Genomic DNA, 21,530 nt, shown 5'->3' with positions numbered 1-21,530 from the left:
TCAGAAAACATAGTTCCATGCACTCATCGTAAGCCATTGCGGAACATGTTAAGTAACCATTTTGCACAATTGCCGTATCATACTCCTCCTCTACTCCAACCTTACCCAACTGACACAATGCTGCCCTTTTTGAATTCCCCCCTCCCCTCTCTCTCTCTATCTTTCAATTTTGGGCGTTCTGCTTATTTGTTCTGGCATTGTTACATGAAATGAAGCCCCCCTCCCTTATAATGCCTCCGACCGTGATATCGCCGGGTGACAGCGATATCCCTCGTAACCCAACTGCGCCTATAAAGCTGACGAAAGGTCAAAAGCATCCAGTGTTGCGTATAGCCGATTAGCGTGTATACCATACTTGGCTCGCTGCTTTGCTGACGACGCCGTGCAAATCCCCACGTCGTTTCGCGGCCAAACAGGCCAAACCGCACACCAGCGATGACGCATCGAGAAACGCCGTCTGTTTTTGCACACGTCGTCTGCTTCAATTCAAAATCTCTCTCCGTCTCGAGTCCAACAAAGGACACAAATAATAACAATAATAAAAGCGAGACAGGAGAACAAACAGTGGTCGCTGCTTTCAAAGAGCCTACGCGCAAACACCGTTAAGCGAAAGGCGATAGAACGGTCGGTCCCAGTTCACCACCATCCTTTCCAAGCGCCGAGAAAACCGAGGATGGACTTTCAGAGAGAGAAGCCCCATGTGTATGTTGAGCGAGCGCTCTGTGCCTTTTTGATGTCGACAAAGGACGTTGCTTTGGGTCGGCCAAGCGTGTTGGAGGTCGAGAGCGGAAGTCGAGGAGAGGACTGCGCGGATGCTACTGCGATCTCGACTTCCGGTTTCTCTTCCTGCGGAGCCTCGGAAACTGGAGAGGAAAGGAGAGGACAAAGCGGGAAACAAAAAGCTAAACGAAAAAAGGAAAAGAGCGCGTCCGCTCGAAAACTTTTGTTCCGTCTAGCGACTGCGTACGGCGTCCCCGTCAGACATATCGCGGTGACGGCGAGCGGGATACTAAAATGACAGTGCTGCATACGCGACGCTTTGACATATCAGCCCGCGGCTAGTGTGATTTTCGATTGAACCAACGGTTTCGATTGCGCGGTTGGCGACCAACGGATAGCAGCGCGAACACGGCGTTGCGGCTGGATACAGGATGCATTAGACCGAACAGAAATGTGAGTACCGCGACGGATACATACTATGCACTTCCATACTTCCATAAAATGTCTATGCATATGTGTAAGAAACTGCATAAGGGCCTATCCGACCCCATACGGCCCTGGCTGCATGAAAACATATCATTCAGAAACCTAATTGCACCGTGGTGCATCCGAAGCATATTTAGCACTTCCGATCTTCAAAGCTGGCGTGCTCGAGTTTGGCTGTGAGAAAAGATGCGAAAATGACGTTCTTTTTCTACTCCTTAAAGCCGGTCATGTCGCTTCGAGGACTTCGAAAATTGGCAACTCCATCTCGTGACTTAAAACTGCCACCTTGTCGTGTTTCGGGCTTTTCGGGCTTTTTTTTTTTTTTTTTTTTTTTATCCCCCTTCCGCCCCTAATGCAGAGTGCGCAAAAAAGCGCACGCCAAGCACTGCTTATTGTACAGCTGGCTGTTCTTTGAATTACATTTGATACCGATCACGCTTTCACCGCCGCTGGATTTCATCAACGCCGCACGAATACCGTTGAGAAATTGAACTTCGCTTTAACTTAAATTTAACTTGAACTTAACTTCGTCTCGTCAAGTGGTGAGACTGAAGACTGTCTGCCGAGTGATGGGCCAGTGCACCCCTACATGTCAGTACGTCACAGCGTTCACACGCATGATATCCTTACCCGATATAGCTAACAAAGAAGTGGGTCCCCAGCAGCGTATCTCAGCATATCTAGCAAGATGCTATCGCCTGTCTTTGACAATCATCCCCCCCATGGTTACTCTCCCTCTCTCTGTCGATCTCTTTCTTTGTCGGCATCGCAATATAGCAGGATCATTATCTGCACCGGCAGACATGACGCGTAACGTGATAGCCTTAAATGCAACAATGAAAGGAGGTAGTTGGTGCACATTCATGATTACTCAGCGCAGCGTAATCATTAAGTGATTGATTGACTCACCGGCCATAAACAATTAACGCATTATTTTATTATTGTTTTCGTGAAACCATGTGTTAAAATTCTGGAATCGATCCCGGTCAGTGCTCGAAGAACGTTCACTTAGTAGGAATGCAGAGACTATCACCGCTTTAGAGATAAGTGGACTCGGTATCTACTCTCGAAATACACGAGTGTTCTGCGTAGCTTTGTCCCATAGTCTGATAAGAAGGCTTTGCAATGAAATACGTGGAACACCAATACACTTCCTCTAAAGTTTGTGGATGGATATTGTCACAGTGCGTAAGGTGGAAAGAAGAGGACATGGTTGGTGCCCTGGGAGACGACAAAGAAGATTCTGGGTTTTCGCTTCTCTGCGTAGCCATTAAAACCCGTCTGTAAAACCAGTACGTTTCTTCCTTCCCGTAACATTATTGGTGGACGTGCGGGGTACTCACTTGCGCAAGACGGAGCTCCGCAGCGGACGTAACCTGGCTGCCATGTCATCCGAAGGGGAGTCTTCAACCGCGGCCCCGTCGACGCCACCGACGGTCATCCTAACCCAGCCCCGCGACCCTGGCATGTTTTCTGGGATTGACAACGTTGACGTCGATGACTGGTTGGCAAATTACGAACGGGTCTGCGCCAGCAACATGTGGGATCTCACAACAGCAACCTCGTCAACTTCTCACCGATCGCGGGCGATACTTTCTTGCCAAAGTCATCGACGACTTACTTCGATCCTGTGCTACTAAACACAAGCTTACTACAGCCTACCATCCTCAAACTAACGGTCTTACTGAACGCCTGAACCGGACAATAACTGACATACTCGCGATGTATGTTTCCTCCGATCATCGCGACTGGGACACTGCTTTACCATTTGTCACGTTTGCGTACAATTCCTCGCGCCACGACACAGCTGGTTATTCGCCCTTTTACCTTCTATATGGCCGTGAACCGACCTTGCCTTTCGAGACTCTTCTTTCGACCACACTCGACTCGTCGACGGAGTACGCTCGTGATGTTATAACCACAGCGACCCAGGCACGCCAGATTGCCCGTCTTCGTCTCTCTGCTTCCCAAACACGTCAGAAGTGCCGTTACGATCAGTGCCACCGCGATGTCGAATACGAACCAGGTGCTCTTGTGCTAGTTTGGTCTCCATCTCGACGTGTCGGCCTTTCGGAGAAACTCCTTTCGCGATACTACGGCCCTTATCGCATCCTCCGCCAGGTGACGCCTGTCACATATGAAGTGTCTCCTCTGGATGCTACCGTGCCTTCACCTCTATCTGACGTCGTCCACGTCAGCCGCCTCAAACCGTTCCTTTCTGGAACCAGTGAGTCGCACCAGTAAGGTGCTTCTTCTGACGGGGGTAATGTCACAGTGCGTAAGGTGGAAAGAAGAAGACATGGTTGGTGCCCTGGGAGACGACAAAGAAGATTCTGGGTTTTCGCTTCTCTGCGTAGCCATTAAAACCCGTCTGTAAAACCAGTACGTTTCTTCCTTCCCGTAACAATATATCTCAGAACGGCAGTACTATTCCCAGGATTCCAATCTAAATGGCTTGCCTTGCGTACTGACAGGCTTCACATCCGCAGTTGTAACTCACGACTTCTACTAATTTTAAAATTTAGCGAAATGTGTTAATTGGTTAATTACGCATCGTGATTGGTTGTCTAATAACCGCGTCTACGCGTCTACATGTAAATTCTACTGAAGAAATCGAATCTTGCTATCTACCACTGGCAATATCCTAAATGAGAGTTACAATTAGGAAAAAAAAATAATAATGTTAAACAGGTGGTATAGAATAACGTTGACGCATGATCTGGCTCCTAAAGAAACAAAAATAACTACAACATAATGTAAATGAAAATCGATTTGCCGTCGTTCCAAACCACACAAGGACAAATAGAGACGTGCACGGACAGTACTACAGAGTTAAAGGCACTCTAACAAACCAGACGTGCTCAGAAAGCACAAAAGTGCCTTCACTGCCTTCTGAGCCGAAGAAGAGGGTAATAAACCAGGTACTCGTACTGAGGAGCACGCCACCTTTCACTGCTACATGCGCAAAGAGTTCGCGTGTTTGACCAGTGCTCGCCTGCGCTCCTATCACCATACTAATAATAAGACTCATTATACGGTAATGAAGTAATACATGAAAGCTCTGGAGAGTGCATTAGAAGTTCAATGGCTTAAATAATAGACCTCAGCAAAGCATTACTGCCCAAAAATCCCTGTGCCGCTTAGCTACGTCCTCTGTGTAAGCTATGCGCTGCGCGCGCGCAGTTTGCTCCTTTAGAGGCGGTAATCGTAGCCGTAGAGCAGTTTACAAAACAGTTATGCTACTCCTTTTTATTCCTGTCGTGGTACTTCCTGATTCACACGCCGCCTATCCCTAGCTTTCTCTTACTTTCATTCATTATTCTTGTAATTAACAAGGTGCGTAATCGTAGCATGGATTAGAGTAGTAATATTTACGCCACAATAGCGCTAGGTGCCTCTGGTAAAGGAACAGAACACAAGAAATCACTGAGCGTCATGCTCCCTCGTACTTACGTTGAAAGCATGATGATAAAGATACTTTCGGGAGCAGAGTGTTTCATGAGAGGTTTGTCACATAGAATCTGTAGAATCAAATAACATTGCGTTGCTTTTTAAGGTGCAATAAGCAACGATACGCGCGTACTTGGATAGGAACGCGTCTTGGTCGCCATCAATTTACAGAAACATTGATGTCACTTTCCGGGCTGCAACGGGAAGTTCGCGGTCACACTATAGACGTTGCGTCAAAACCCCAACTAACTTCCGAAGCAATAGCGGAGCCCACTGAAAGCCTACAGGGCACGTTCGCGTGAGTCGTGCGGCTTGATCGTCTGCTGGCCGTCTGGTGGTCGTCTGCTGGCCGTATGGTAGTCGTCTGCTGGCCGTATGGTAGTCGTCTGCTGGTCGTGTGGTACTCGTCTGCTGGCCGTGTGGTACTCGTCTGCTGGCCGTGTGGTACTCGTCTGCTGGCCGTGTGGTACTCGTCTGCTGGCCGTATGGTACTCGTCTGCTGGCCGTATGGTACTCGTCTGCTGGCCGTATGGTAGTCGTCTTCTGGCCGTATGGTACTCGTCTGCTGGCCCTATGGTGCTCGTCTGCTGGCCGTATGGTGCTCGTCTGCTGGCCGTCTGGTAGTCGTCTGCTGGCCGTGTGGTAGTCGTCTGCTGGCCGGATACCTTTGCAATTTTCGTTTACGTCCAGTGCACTGAGCGTGTAACGCCGATCAAAGGCAGAAAGTCGACATGTTGTCAGTGATGGTTTTCGCAAGAGCGAAACGGATGCGGCTATGTTACGGACCAGCAGCAGCTAAGTATGGCGCGTCGAGTTCAAGGTTCTCGTGAGTCAACGCCACCCGTGATTGCGATATGCCGCGGTTCTTCGACCTCTGAAAGCGCGTCGATTTGTAGATTTGCGTCACGAGCCGGCGAACAGAGCTTGTTCGTAGGTGAGCAGTGCGTTTAGTATACGTGTACACATGACTGCTTCCTTCTGCAGGACTGATTGTTTTTTTTCTTTGTTAAACCCGAATCGACTGCAGCTTTTCATCGACTTGTCATTGAGATACAGAGAGCGCTGGAAGATTTGTAAATTCTATTCCCTCTCAATTGTGCGATGTTTCCTGTTTACAGTGAAGTCGTTGCAGCATGCATGGTCTACATACGACTTATTTTGTATCATTAGGTATCATTTCACTGCCGCTCCATGAACCACTGAATAATGGCGAGGAACCTTTAGCAGCATTTAATGTTTGGGCAACTTAATCTGCTCAATAAACAATGCAGTAATTTTTTTAAATGGAAGTCAGTGCTTAACGGATGCCTGAAAATTTCGTGAGTTGGAAGGACGTGGTTACCAGCAAGGCTGTCGTCCAAGACGGAATGAGAATGCAGAAAGATACGGGGGAGTGTTTGTGAAAAGCCGCAAAATTAGTGAAGAAAAATACAGCGGTCAAGACGACACAGACGAGTATAAGTCGTTGTCCATTTTCCTTCGCAGAATTTTTCTGGTTTAAGTGCATCAGCGAGCCATAGTAACGCTATCTAATTTCATTGAACTAGTTGAATCAGAAGTGCGAAAACCGCCTTATACAATAGAGGAGAGGACCGCACGCTCTTAACTATTATTAAGTATATGTTTAGTAGAACTATCATCATGGGTGAAGTCGGCTACACCCATGATGATAGCTCTACTAAACATATGAAGTCGGCTACACCTTCTCACTTAGCCAAACAAGGCGTATAAATAGGCCGACACAAATGAACAACACAGATATATTAAAACAAAATGCAAATAAAAGTCGGAACGCGCTAACGATAATTCGGAGAGTCAAAAATTAACAAATTGTATGTCACAACTCGCAACACATGGAATCAGCGCAGAAAGTAATGACAGGTCATAAAAGATGAAGCAAAACAATCGTAGTATATATATATATATAGCGCAGTCATTTACAGTTCACATCTACTAGTTCAAGTAAGCGCAGTTTACAATACAATATGCACATGGTCACATCACTACATCGCAAGCTGCAGAACAAGAACAAGATGAAGATCGCTTGAGCCACTCTTTGCAGAAACCTTAACCTGCAGCACAGAAATATTCCCGTAAATATAGTTCATGCAGAAAAGTTACATGGCTATAATAGTTATCCGCAATTCTTGACATGCTTCCAGAAATTCCTTTCAGGCGCCAACTGAACGATATATATATCTGAAAAATAAGAGTTCCTGGTAACTGTATAGTTATTTGAAGAAATCAACGTTGACAAACATAAATTTATTTTCCACATTTCGGTCGAGGCCCGGCGTTTATGCAAGAATGATTAAATTCAAGAATGGCTATCAAGAATGGCAGTCATACTCTGTGTGTGTAGTGTGTGTGTTTTCTTTTCTTGCAACGCGGATTACTGCAATTTATTTATTTATTTATTTATTTATTTATTTATTTATTTATTTATTTATTTATTTATTTATTATTTTCGTGTGCGAAAGTGTTTTTTTTTTTTGCCCAAGCGCACAATTTATCGGTCAGATTTTTTTTTCGGTGATTGTGTTGGCGCCATATATGAGACAGCAAGATGTTTTTTTATATGTATAAAAAGCTACAGATATCAGCCTCACTTTTGGCCTGACACGGTACCCCAGCTGTTGACCGATGAATACGACATCCCACCCAACAAGTGCAAACTATATAATCGTTTTCAGAAGCTGCATGCCTCGCTCTTGCAAAACATCAACGAATTGCCCGTTGGGACGCATGACAACATGACAACATGCTGCATGAAGCTGGTTTAAGTCTTAAATACACGCTAAACGTGAACATTGGACTTTCCGTATATTACGTAAATAAATGGCTGTAGCAGTAAACATGCAGATTTTATCATGAGGGAAGGCTCCGGATGCCAAAGGTGCAACATACGTGCACGTAAAAGACCTGTGGTAATGCCAAGCACCATCAAACCGCTGAAGCATGTTCCTAGCTACCACGTCACGAGTTCTGGCAGAGACTGGTCAAGGAGCGTGAAGCGTTGATTATGTTATATACAAAACCACAATGTATCTGCAAACAAAAGCAAGCCTGACTTCTGCAAGCAATTTTCTGAGGAAACAGAACACACATTCATACAAAAAACGCGAAATCTGCGGCATCTGCACTCGACAACATCATCCGTGTAAACGTTCCGGCACGAGAAGAATCCAGCAAAGGAAGGATCAAATTTCGGTTGGCGGTTTCCTCTGCCATTGTTTATTTTTCCGTGTTTTTTTTTTTTCGTCGCACAAACACCAAGACAGCTCCCGAAGAGTTGTGCACCAGTATGCACGCGGGCCTATCCTGATTTATATTTTGTCTCCCTCTATAGACACCCCAAGCTTGCATAGCATTAGACCAAGCGCCAAACCAACGCCTCAAATCTGCTTGGTCATGCAGCGAAGCGCACGTGTAGCGTGTAGTCGCCACGCTCACCGAGATGGCAGCGAGCGAGCCGGGCAGCGATGTGCAGATGAGGAGCCGGGAAGAGTCCCAGAGCTTCCGCGCCAGGGTCCAGTTCCGCAAGTCCCATTCGGGGCCTCCCAAGATGGAGGGCTATCTCCGCAAGAGGACCGCGAAGCTGGTAAGATCTCCGGACGGTGGGACACGGTAAGACAAGCTACATACACGGTGTTTCACTTAACTTGGGCCAAACCTTGAAAGATATGCAAATGCCACGTAGCTGGACAAGGTAATGTTGCTTGCCGTCGCTTGGAGATGCTCAGATTATTTTTTTGCATTCCGCCTAAGTAGATAATTAGTAGGGTTTTCACTTGGGCTTGTTGGTTTTCCATTAAGACCATTCCATTAATTCCATTAAGACCATTCCATTAAGACCATTCCATTAATTAGTCTAAATTTCCCGTTGCGGCAAGACTGATAGATCTCCCTGTAAAACCGGGCAGATATATATATCGTTTGAGCTGTTTCCGTAGCCTGGCATTGGGTGGAGATGCAACACCGCTAAGGCGATTGATGGCACCATTACAATAAGAATCAGCGCGCTGGTGAGTGAAAACCACTGAAGGGCGATTTGATTGAGTCAAGGAGGAAATCGGTGTAATAGACGATGCGTCCTCAGTGCGGCCGATGTGACAAGGTGATGTGATGTGCTCCGATGATGGTGGTAATGGGCATCGTGAAAGAGCATCGGCATCTTGGTGCTTCCTTCCGGACTTGTATTTGACATCGAAATCATACGCTTCTAATCGGAGTATCCAGCGGCCAAGGCGTCCAGACAAGTTTTTGATTGTCGACAACCAACGCAGGGCATGGTGGTCGGTCACAACCGTGCAATGTCGACCGTGGAGGTATATACGGACGAAATTTCTGGATGGACCAGACAACAGCCAAACACTCTTGCTCGGTTATCGAGTACTTCTTTTCCGCGGAAGTCAGAAGGCGACTTGCAATATATATATATATATATATATATATATATATATATATATATATATATAGTGGAAAATGGTTTGATCCCGCAGTCCACGCCAGCAGGCTCCAGTCTCGGCCAGCTGCGCCCCATGGAGCCCAGCCGCAGCTCGCGCGTCCCCCGTCTTCTTCGTCCACAGTTGGCTCTGATGCCACTAATCATGTCAGCGTTCCCACAATATATATCCATCTACCTATAACTATATCTATATATCGACCTATATATATCTATCTGACAGTGTTTGTAGTACAACTGTGGTTATTGGCCAATATAGAGAATGTAAACACAATCTCAACTTACCAGCTTTTAAAAGTACACCTTATGTCCTTGTCTGCTTAGATACGTGCGAAATGCACAGGTGCTTTCCTTGTAGACAACTTCTGAACCGATTTCAATCAAATGCATCGCATCTGTTTCATGACTTCTGCCACCGACGCAACGCGCGGTAATTTATTGTTCCTAATATATTTCAGAACCTGAAGTGGTTCTGGCGAAAGTACTGGTTTGTGCTGGACGGCCGCTCTTTGCTCTATTTCAAGTCACAGTCAAACTACAACGTGAGTATCAGTCTGTGCAACAAACGCGCAGCTTTGCATGGCGTCTTAGCTCTCACTGGAATCAGCGACATTACTTATAGCAGTAGACTAACGTCAGAGCCTACTTCGATTTTCCTGTACGTGTACAAGGGCCGCTTGCTGCAAGTATTTCGTCCCCCTTACAAAACAATCCCCAAATACCAACATACAGTCACCAAAAGTAACGAGAGGTGGTTGCACTTAATTTACTGGACTTGCAATTAACGCAGCATCTATTTTGAGGCCAGTTCTATTTTATTTATCGTTCAGCAAGAATCTCCAATACACTTAAAGTTCGAGAGGCACTGTCTGTTTGCAATACACGGGAACGGGGAAATCGTTTTGCGGCATCCACTCAAACGGTTTTAATTGGTTAACCATTCTACCAATAGGTCGGCCTTCCTGTCTTCACTTTTCTTTTATCTCCCTCTCTCTGGTGACTGCTGTGAGCAGATCTTTATTTAGACCTTAAATTTATTAGCAAATTCGATTTGTGGAAATTTCGATAACTCGAAGAAAACGAAGCAATTTGCGACTGCGCTACTCCGGAACGGAAATAGCGCGTCATAGACAGCGCTGTGAACTTCACCGAATAGGACGCCCAAAGCTCATGAAACTGACGTTTATCCACCAAACTAATATATAGCACTGATCTGTCAATAAATGTATTGCAGATTTCACGTAATCACGGTGCAACAATTTTATTTAAGCCGTTTATTCGCTTTAGGGGATCTGATGCAGCATACAGAATGGCGGCCAGTACCTGTTTTACCTGTTCTGTGCGGAGTTATAAAATTATGAAATTCACCAATTTTCGGCAAATACCCTTTGCGAAAATTTGACGCCGTTAGTCAATATTTTGCTTCAAACAGATCGAAGGAAGAATCTCTATTAAATGCGGCAGTTTTCATTCAAAGCAGTGGATGGATTGCCAGAGAAGGGCATTTCAGCGCCATACGAGTCTACGAGTTAGCTACGAGTTAATTTTTTTTTCTCACACGTTATCCATGCTCATACAATCGTTACTTTATATGAATGAAGCTATGGCTATACACTAGTAGCTGCCTCCCCTTAGTGACCACGTCAGCCACCAGCGCGCCGTCATTCCTTGCGCCTAAACCTTAAGTGAAATAGCTAAGCCTAACTGCTAAGCCTAATCAATAAGCTTTACTGTCGTGCAGCCTGAAATACAATGACGAGCGTGTATGATTTTTAGAACACATTAAACTATCTTGCTGTTGTGCCCACCTTTCACGCCAAGATTGTATTTTGCAGACTACTTCGTTAACTAAATAATTTAGCATGGGTATTTGCTTAAGCACTGTCATGATAAAAAAAGTCACCAACCCCTCACAGTCTCTTGGCACCTGCAAGGGTCTGGTGGACTTCGGCTTGGTACAGGCAGTCAGGCCGTCGCATGGCTCCAAGAATATCTACGCTATGGAAGTCATCACCCGGTCTGACGTCATACACCTCGTGAGTATACCCGCTGTATATACGTACATGCACAGAGCTGTGCATGTCGTACAATATCAAACGCTGCCGTGGATCGCTGCCGGGATAAGCAATAAGCTCGCTTAATTAACAGCTTCAAGCAAGCCATTAAACGGGCGCGCTTTTGTTGCTGATTATATATATAATGGCGTCTCAATTCTGTTCTAACCCAAGCGGCTGGTATCAGCAGATCTTGCAGGAAATTGGAATAGCCGGAACGCCATCTGGTCAGTTTCTGGTGCCTATAGCCTGAGCCCGTATTTGCAGCTGTAGTGCCAGCAAAGTGAGAGCCGCAATTTGGAGTGTTCCCTTTAACAGCGGACCGCACTGTACGATGACGGATGTATGAACACCAACGGGACTTGAGTAATGTGATCCGATTGACCGACCGTATAGTTCAGCTAGCAGCCTCACCTAAAAGGGGCCCTGAACCACTCTTTATCGAAGTGAAGAAAGGCATTTGAAGTGAAAGTAGACTATTTCAGAAATACATTGCCGCAAAACGTACTTCAATACGTTCAGCAGAAGCGGAGTTATTGGCAATCAAACACGGCCTCCACTGTGCTCCCGTTCCTTCTTCAATGCCTTGCACTGAGAAGGCTACGACAGAGTGGGACGTGACCTTCTAGTTGTCACCGTGGCGCGCAGTTCAAATTTCATTTTCGATGTTAACATAGACGCCACGACATCCGATTTTGGTGTCTGCGACGCGTTAAACGTAAGCCAAACACGGTTGTCCTCTGCGAGCCGCAGTGCGCTTGGCCAGTGGACTCGTGGCGGCATCCCGCGGCGGCCGCACTATCTACGTTACGTAACTGACCGCAGCTACCAATAGCAGGCGCGTATGAGAATCCGCTTTATTACGAAATAAAGCGTCCAGAAAAGAGTGAGGGAACATAGCTTCTGTGAAAAAGAGAGTGTTTGAGAGAAAGACGACTTCGCGCTCCGCTCGCGAGCTCCACGCGTCGCGCACGACTGCAAAACTTGGCTGAAATGTTCACAGCAGCGTACGCTATCCGCGGACAATGTTTTTTCACCAAGTCCGAGGGGTGGGTCAGGACACCTTTAAGCGTTCTTTTGATTTCTCGGGCACAAGTTCGCCCGGTAATGTGTTACTACACCGTCGCAAAACTACATCATTCACACTGTCGCAAGTATCCGCCAGAGAGCATACATGTACTCACACATTGATGAACCCGCCGGCGCAGTGGCCCAATCTGTGCATGGCTATATGGCGTTCTGCTGCCGAGAACATGGTCGCAGGAGGCTGAATTCCTGGCACCGACGGCCGCGTTCCGAAAGGGGCCGAGGTGTAAGGACGTTCACGTATACATTAATTAGTGCGCACATTAAAGAACCTCTGGTAGTGAGAATAACGCGGAGCCCTCCACTAAAAGTCGACGACAACCCAAGAATTAAGCGCAAGCTCAGCCCACAAAAACGCAATTGCGCACTTGTCCTCCGCTTCAAAATGTAGTTCCCGAGAGGCAACGTTAATATCATTGAATCGTGATTCGTCTTTGCCGTGACATCGAAATGAACGAACATAATCCGATGACCCATCCCCGGAATGGGTTTATTTATTTATTTATTTATTTATTTATTTATTTATTTATTTATTTATTTATTTATTTATTTATTTATTTATTTATTTATTTATTTATAAAACCTTACAGGCCCACTGAAATAGAGTAAGGGGGGTAACAGTTCCTACAGAACAGAAATATGTTAGCATCAAGTAAAAAGGTAACAAAACAAAGGTTACAAATAGTACAGTAGAACATCATTATACAGTGTTATCAACGAGCGTTTTCAGGCTATCACGGGATGTTTCGCGGTTCGACGTGGATTAGAAGTGGTCCGGGAAGATTGCTGCAATGTGCAATAGCGCGAGGCAGTCATCGATGATGAGCTAAATGCCAGCGTTTGACCATGTATGCACATGAAACTGAGCGTGTTGTGAAGGCGTTGTGACGTGCGCACGGGTGCATGAATCAGCAGACGATGAGATTGATTGATATTAATTGTACCTGTGAAATAGACTGAAAAGAGCGATCATGCGGCGATTTTCTAATGACTGAAGTGAAAAGTCTTTTGTGTGTGTGTGCTCAACTTATGCTAGAAAGATGGTCTTACTTACGCGAGATGAATCTGGCTGAAGTTGTAGAGCAGTGTACAGTGCTCACGGAATCAAACGCGACAGGGAGCTTTTAACAGAACCATGCATATGTGCAAAGTACTCGAGAGTACTATGTGATGTCACTAGGAATCTGGCCATCAGAGGTGATGCGGACTCCGATCTAAGTATATGCGCCAAAATTGCGTCGATGTGACACTAACCGCAATCGGTGGAAACGAAAGTATGCGCCTTAGTTAGCCCTAAATTGACGTGTTTCATTCCGTGAGCACTGCACTTGCTGCTGCATTCTGAGGTTGTCAGTTGTCACCGGCTAAACGCCGTGGCTCATAGATAGTGTTGTTTCGGATTGTTCAACCACACGAATTAATCAATCTCGATGACTTGACATTGTGCTAAGACGAATGTAACTATACTATAATTCGATGTGTCGGGGTTGCTTATAACTGGGTGCACGCTCCGCCTATACTATATTGCCTCTTGCTACACTCTTAAGGTACGTTTAGACTACGTACGTAATGAGCAGATATTTCGCAAGGAACGCAAGCGCAAACGCTAAAAGCGCAACTAAATTGTTCAGACTATAGTCGTATGAAGCGTTAAGAGCGCCACAGTCGTCATAGACGCGAGCGTATTTGTTGGAAGGCCCGCTACGTTTACGTTTCTTACAGATACAGCAGTTATGACGTGGCCAACAAGCGCCGCAGTTTCGGTTTTAATTTTCCGGTGATGCGACTTCCTACATCCCCAGTTACAGCGATGGAGCAACAGCCATATGACTGCGTACCCACTGAGACGCAACTGGCCAGCTCATGTTTTGATTGGCCGGTTTTATGAAGCGTAACGTATACGCAACCGACAATGTGAGCGACTAGCTTTGTCAAGTACCTTAACGCCAGTAACGCTCGACTAACGTTACGACCGCAGTCTGAACATACCTTTACACACCGGTTGCGCGCTTATGTACAGGCGGCCGATGACTGGCAGACGCGGCAGGTCTGGGTAGCGGCGCTGCAGGCGGCCATCCAGATCAGCGACGTCTCGTGGCCCTTCAAGGTGCAGTTGGACAACGCGCCCAAACTGGTGCAGTTACAGCGAGGAGAGTGAGTACGAGTGTCTCGACTCGCAGGGTGTCCTATTAAACCGAAGCTTTCTTTGACTCCCTTACCCTCTCCCGCCGCCAACTTTGCGCGGACGGCTGTGCGGCCAAATACGCAGTGGGCCCACGAACAGTGTATAATCAGAAGTTCATGCTTGTAATGCGCCTATAGTACAACTGGATAAACACAGTAACCACGACAGGACACACCTGACAAGGTGGGTTTGGTCCTTGGCTAGTGTGTCCTATCGGGACTACTACTAGTAGATTTGCTAAGTTGTACTCAGCGCGCTGCAAGATGTAGGGACACCGGCTCTCCCATGCAACTTCTCGCTTTAATCAAAGGGGGCCGATCCTGGTGCACGATGTGTGTCTTCGCAGGGGCTTTAATGTGGTTTGTAACGCCGACCGATCCTGCAGAAGCCGTGTAACATCACGTTATCCACACGCTTCAGCGCATTAACCAATAGAGCTAACCAATAAGCGGCATACCTCAGCAAGCCTACCGGTAGGTTATCGTTTGACTACGAGAATCATACTCCAATGTTCCCTGGTTATTTTTTTTTCTGCTGGGGACAGATCAAATGGACTCTAAGAGCTAATTAATTTGAAAGAAGGCAGAGAGGTCAGCCTGAGCTAGCGTGCTCTAAATATACTCTAAGGCTATACACATTGAACCACGCTGGAAATATAGGTTATTCTCTCTAAAAATCTATCCGCGCTCTTCTGGAATAAATAAATATCATTAGCGACGAAAATAAACGAAAAATCCGTGTTAGAACCTGACGTACAAATCATGGCGCTGGTGACATCGATGCTACATCAGAAATTTCGAGGAATTACCGCGTGTAAGTCGCAGATACTCTGCATCCGTCTATTTCAAGTTAAAAAACAACCCAGCAGAATTCCAGACTATTCCCAAGAGGGCCAAAGTACGCGATGGGGCGCCGTTAGGGCCTCGAGCTGCGGTTCCATGCAGCCTATTTCACGCTCTTTTACGTGCCGTTATATACGCTAACCTTTCGCAATGCGGATTCCCACCGATTCTTTATGGGTTCATAGACGTACGACTCAAGTTACGTCATAGTCCTGCCCACCGTTACCATTACAACATTTTTTCCCTTTCGCTCATCGAAGTAATCCTGTTCAAGAGCATATTTGAGGATGCTCGAAAAGTCATCTGAAATGTATGCATGTGCGGAAGGATAGGAATAGACAAATAAAGTTTATTCCTATCCTTCCGCACATGCATACATTTCAGATGACTTTTCGAACGTCTTCAAATATGCTCTTGAACCCAACTTTGTCCCACCTGGGGTGGGCAGCCACATCTATGCTGCGGCATAAAAGGAATAAAAGAAGGAACGCACAATCATTGCTGCCTCTTATAATTTCGTTCTAAACCATGACATCCCCGTTGCGCCTCTCGCAGGATTTGCAACTCTTCGCCTGCTTCCGACAGCGAGGCACGGCGTTCCAGGCACAACGATCGCCGCCAGAAGACGTCCAGCTTGATCATCTACGAGAACGTCAGCCTCGAGACCGCGAAGCAAGACAACGAAGACTCCTCCGATCGTCGGCCTTCCAGCGAAGGTGCCATCTACCAGCAGATATCGGAAGCAAAACTCAACGCACACGACTCGGAACCAAGGACGTCGGACGGCAGCGGCAAAGTTTCATGCAAGGACCGTCCTTGTTCGCAGACGAAGAAGGACAAGGGATACGGCGGTATGTTAAGGAGGGCTCGGTCGTTCAGCTGCGGTCTGATGTCCGCCAAGGGCCGTCTCACAGGCTTCCACCGGCACCGCGACAAGTCTACGAAAACGGGAAGCAAAGTTTCGCCAAGCCGGAAGCACGACTCTTCTTCTGCTAGCCTGGCTCACACCCCAGAATCGAGCCGCGTGTCCAAGGAAGCCGAAACAACGTCGCACAAAAAGCAAGACTCGGTCGGTTCCGTCCGATCGGGAGAACTGCCTTCTAGACAGACTAGCAACTGTTCGAACAGAACCTCGCACCAGAAGCAGGGCTCCACGGGATCGGCGCACTTGAGACACGACGCGACGATGCCAGCGGTGCGAAATCGAATCGGCTCTTCCACGTCGTCCAGTCGCGCCGACGAGCATCGCATCACGGCGAGCCTGGACGTGAACCCGACTTACCAGACAGCCGAAGAATCGATGGCCGACGGTTTTGCGACGGAGCCCACGACGCGGAAACGGTACGACTCTTCGTCGTGCAAAGACGACGACGACGACTTCGCCCCCGAGTGTCCGTCTAGGCCGCATCCCCCGAGTCCGATGCCGCGAAGTGACGGGTGCGCTATGATGCCCAGCCGCGAATACGCGGACGTATACGAAAACCACGTTCCGCTGCCTTTGGTCGACGAGGTTGGGAACGACGAAGGACAGCGAAAGAAGAGAAAACCTCCGAATCTCAGATTGGATCATATCGACGCTATGATTCCCAACCGCGAATACGCCGAAGTGTACGAGGCCCACGACCTCCCGTCTCCCCGGAGGCAGTCGGCGGACGACGCCAGCCAGAAAGGAACATGCAGTGCGGAACAGTCGATGATGCAGGCACCGAGTTGGGAGTACGCCGAAATCGACGAATACGCCGGCGGTCCGTCCCTGTCCAGAACATTCTCGAGTCCTCCCTCCGGCGGCAGCGTCAAAGTGCCTTTAGAGCGAAGGCCTTCGAACCCCGAGTCTTCCGTATCGAGGAAAACGAGCAAGGACTCGGCGGACGATTCCTCCCTCCACATCTACCAGGAAGTTCGCGGTTTGTCTCGCAGTCCGTCGCCGCAGCCTTCCCCGCGCACCGTGTTCATGCCGTCGCTAGCGTCGAGCACGAGGCCCGCAGACATGGAGGACGAGGAGGAGAGCTACTACTCCAGCATCTCGGAGGAAGATCTCAGGCGGTACCACTGGTCCAGCGATCTCGGTAAGTGCCACAGTATGCCGCTAGACCTGCCTTCAATGACAGGTGTTCGCATAGCCAACACCACCATCGCTAGCGTCGAGGCACAAGGCCCGTTAACTTCGATCCATGACGTCATGATACCTGGCCCGAAATTTCCATCGCCAAGGCTGGCGTGTCGAAAGCGGTGACGTCAAAGTCACCCCGGCTTGCTCGGGAGCAACCCCATTATAGATTCTATGGCAGTCGGGCCAGGTAGCATGACGTCATGGATCGGAGTGAACAGGCCTTGTGCTATCTAGTTGGTGCTAGCTGGTATGCGTCTTCCGGTATAAATCTACGTCAGTCGCCTGACGTAGATTTATACCGGAAGACGCGCACTCTAAAAAAAACGTTTACACCCTTTGGGGCGTATCTTGCTCCCAAACAATAATCGTCATCTGTCTTGTTTGTGCTAAATTTCCTGTCTTGAAAACTCTGCGTACGCTATACTTTCAAAGTCAAGAATGCTATGTCACGCTGATAGTGCGCATGTCATTCGTGACCTGGGGCGAAATCTTATAACGGTTCCGAATGCGAACCGTTCACTTGCCCTCGCGTGATTGGTCAAAATTGTGGTTGCGTCAGCAGCCGTCAGGGACAGCGGGGCGGTACCGCAAATTTTGAACACCGTCACGCATCTGTCAGTCATTTTCAAAGCGAACCCGTCGTCGGCCATAAGTGGAACCGGCGAAGGGGTAGTCCGCTTTGGGTTCCGTTGCTGTGGCTTGGCGGTTTGCTTGCGATCTTGGCCGCGAGCGCGGGCCATGCTGCCTCGGAGACTCACGGGCGGTGCGCGCGTTGATTATCTCTAAGGTACGACTAGATACACATGAAAACATGGCTCCGTCCCTCATTCTTTGCCTCGGGTTGCTGTCCCGTACTCGTCAACGACTGGAGATGTAAGACGCGTTTTCAGAGCTGACAGATGAGGAGTTTCGGTGTCATTATCGTCTGTCAAACGGAACCGTCCGATGGTTGCGCGACGACCATCATAGAATAAAGAACCAACTTTCAAATTTTCCGCACAACTGATGGTGACGTGGCTATTTCCTTTGATTCGAGTGGTTACAATGTTTAACGCGTGAATTACCACCTTGCGACGAACCGTTCAACAAACGGTAATATTATTTTGCCTAATGTACAATAAAGGAATACGTCAACACGCGACGATACTTGAAAACTTTCAGGACAATATTTAAATCATAGTTTATATTTATTGAGCAAGAAGAAACATTCCGCAATTCCTCGATTAACTCGTCATATGATGACGTACACTTCAGAGGCGGCACCCTCTCGTTTATTGGTCGCGTTCTCCCCATCTTCCACCTCCGGCTTGGGAGTGGCCTATTTAGTGACGTAAGCGGCGAAGCGAACCGGTTCGCATTCGGAACAGTTTTATAAGATTCTGCCCCTGGAAGCACCGGACGTGCAGCGTTATAGAAAGGAGCGCACGCAAGGTAGACGACGATTATTGTGCTTGAGTAGAAGATAAGCCCATTAAGGATGCGCACTTTTCTTAAGGCCGATTCACACTAGGCCGACACGGCACCGATTTTGCTCTGCCGAGTGTTGGCGACAGCATTTTCCTTCTTTTAAACCGTTGGCCACAGAATTTTCCGTCCTGTAAACTGCTCGCGTCACCAGTCGGCAGACCAAAATCGGTCTCGTGTCGGCGTAGTGTGAATCAGCCTTTAGAGCGCAGAGCTGAAGCAGCGTTCATGGTGTTATCTCGTGTAATTGTGCTTAACCAAAGCGCGCATAACTTTTTGTTACCATGAAGGAAGTTATGTAATGCTCGTTACAATGGCGAATGGTTGCGGAAGTGCACGTGGCGATGGATGAACGGGTGGGCGGGAAGGGAGGGGGTAACAGAGCTAGCTGCCTAGCCGAGTATCTGCAGCGTCATTTTTTTTTTTTTTTTTTTTGATTCTGTGCATTCCGAAACTTGTTTTCGAAGCGCTAACATAGACCGGTTGGTCCGTACTATATAGGTTAACGAAAGCAGACAGTACTTTTCAACAGGATACATCATACGACACACACAAGCCCTTTGCGAGCCATCTGGCTTAAAGCGCAGTTTCCTTTCGCAGTTATCTGCTTTTCTGCGGTTTAGCAAACTTCTGCTCACGCATTTCATCCTTCGGGGATGCGAGTGCGATGATCATTTTGCACAGCTAAAGCTCCTCGATCTACCGTCGTTCGGTAGAAACGTGTATGAAGTACGGGCTACGTATCTCATAAATACCCTCCTGCTGCAGCCCGTGTAGGCGAGACCTCCGAGACCGGCACCGAGTCGTCCACGTACAACACGGCCGACGCGAGCGGCAGCAGCGAGGCGCTGGCCGAGACCGGCTACATGGAGGACAACCCACACATCACCGTCACGGCCACCACCGACAGCAACCACAGCAGCAGCGGCAGCAGCAGCCGCATTGGCACGGCCCCGCCGAGCGAGGCGATGCGCGAGCTTCGCGAACTGCTCGACTGCCTGGGAACCGAGAACGACGGCAACGTACTCACGGGACAGAGGAGCATCGCCAGGGCCCGGCAGCTCCTGGTGCGGGAGATGGCCGCCAACGAGGCCTAACGGTCAAATAACAAAAACAATGCTAGTGCAAATAAAGACAAGGTCAAAGACGCGGTGCACATGACAGACGCTACAGACTTAAACTAAGGTTTATTGAGAGAACGCTGCACGTTAAAGGTACACTAAAGAGAAAGATATTGAGCTGTATTAGTAAATTGCGCTTCTGCAGCATCAAAAAGAGAAGCCACTCTTACCGTGAGAGGAAGCCGGAGAAGGCGCAAAAACGAAGGGTGGATGGCGACGCTGCCGTGAAGTTCCCGCACCAGCCCACTATAACGTCATCAAATTTGACGGCGTCTGATTGGGCCTAATCAGTTTTATCGGTAAAGATAGATTGCACTGTATTATTAAGGAGTCAAAGTGTGAACTTAGCATTGCTCAATGACTTTTACTGCGCCACAACGGCTCAAATACAAGATACTTTGAAATCAATGACGTCACACTGACGTAGTGATGCTGGGGTTCCGGAGCAAAATGGAAAAAAAGTGAAAGCTTGAAGTTCCCTTTCTTTTCTAACAATTGACCTATTACTGCAAAATTAACAAAAATTGAAAGAATGCTTTATCAGTCAACACTGATTTAGTGTTTCTCTTCAGTGTCTCATTAAGTCCAAGCACGTGAACACTATTGGGTAATATTGCATTGGCACTGCGATACCCAATGCAAGTCCCGTGCCTGGATTTACCTTGAGCAGTTTTATTTTTCAATAACCCTCAGTCGGAAGCTTAGCGCTTGTCCTGTGGACTGCATCAGTGTACTGGTCTTTATTGCACTATGATGCTTCGTTCTTTATTATGAATCAACTCGACCAAGAAAACATATAGCTAATAGACAAATTTCCTCTGTCCACGGTGCCTCAACACATTTTATTGTTCCCTTTAGAAGCAAGCTAAACAAGACTTGCTTCCTCTCAGGCATGCCGAGTACAGAAACAACACGGGATCCCCTATAGATTGCTAGACCACACTTCAGCCACTAATCCCCTAATCCACTCTAAAAATGTTTACACCATTTGGAGATGAACTTGTCCCTAAACAATGATCATCGTCAATCTTGCGTAAAAGTTACTTTAACACCCTGTTCTCACTACTTTTCTATCAGGAATGCTACGTCACAGTGATAAGCATATGCCATTCGTTACCTGAAAGGACCGGGAGTGCAGCGCTAAAAAAAAGAGAGAAATGCACGCAAGATAGATGACGATTAATGTTTAGCGATGAAATATGTCTCCTTTTAGAGCGTAGAACATTCAACTCCAGGTCAAGAAAGTAGATGGCAGAAGGGTCACAATTCGACTGAAGCAGTCACTACAATTCAATGACGCTCAAAGGCAATCCTTAAGTAAAATTTTCGTCACCAGGTGCAACGACTTTGCACCTGGTGCAATATGCTTTGCCTGATGTTCAATTAACTGTGGAATACAACCCCATCCACCCATTCATGTACACACAAATTGTCTTATCTTGCATGCTTCAATATTACGTCCTTTGACCATGATGTAAAGAAGGGTCATGTAGGCATTTGTACAAATAAACAGATTTCGATGAAACAACAAATAATGGTAGAGTTCA

The 21,530-nt window shown here is 47.4% G+C and overlaps 2 protein-coding genes across 2 annotated transcripts; one reads left to right on the top strand and one right to left on the bottom strand.

The window, feature by feature from the left end:
* The first annotated feature begins 978 nt into the window (after window positions 1-978).
* On the top strand, window positions 979-21,502 carry LOC119452906 (uncharacterized). The gene is made up of 7 exons (XM_037714863.2): window positions 979-1,173; window positions 8,074-8,257; window positions 9,580-9,663; window positions 11,038-11,157; window positions 14,282-14,415; window positions 15,844-17,354; window positions 19,631-21,502. Exons 2-7 carry the CDS (start codon window positions 8,114-8,116, stop codon window positions 19,957-19,959), a joined length of 2,322 nt encoding a protein of 773 aa, XP_037570791.1. The 5' UTR covers window positions 979-1,173; window positions 8,074-8,113; the 3' UTR covers window positions 19,960-21,502.
* LOC119452762 (uncharacterized) lies at window positions 4,938-6,321 on the bottom strand. The gene is made up of 2 exons (XM_037714711.1): window positions 6,316-6,321; window positions 4,938-5,321 (listed from the first exon to the last, which is right to left on the bottom strand). Exons 1-2 carry the CDS (start codon window positions 6,319-6,321, stop codon window positions 4,938-4,940), a joined length of 390 nt encoding a protein of 129 aa, XP_037570639.1.
* Window positions 21,503-21,530: the final 28 nt, after the last annotated feature.

Source organism: Dermacentor silvarum, chromosome 5 (genome assembly GCF_013339745.2).
Source record: "Dermacentor silvarum isolate Dsil-2018 chromosome 5, BIME_Dsil_1.4, whole genome shotgun sequence".
Taxonomy (NCBI): domain Eukaryota; kingdom Metazoa; phylum Arthropoda; class Arachnida; order Ixodida; family Ixodidae; genus Dermacentor; species Dermacentor silvarum.
Note: the sequence above shows the minus strand (reverse complement) of the source record. Positions and strands in the feature narration are given on the sequence as shown.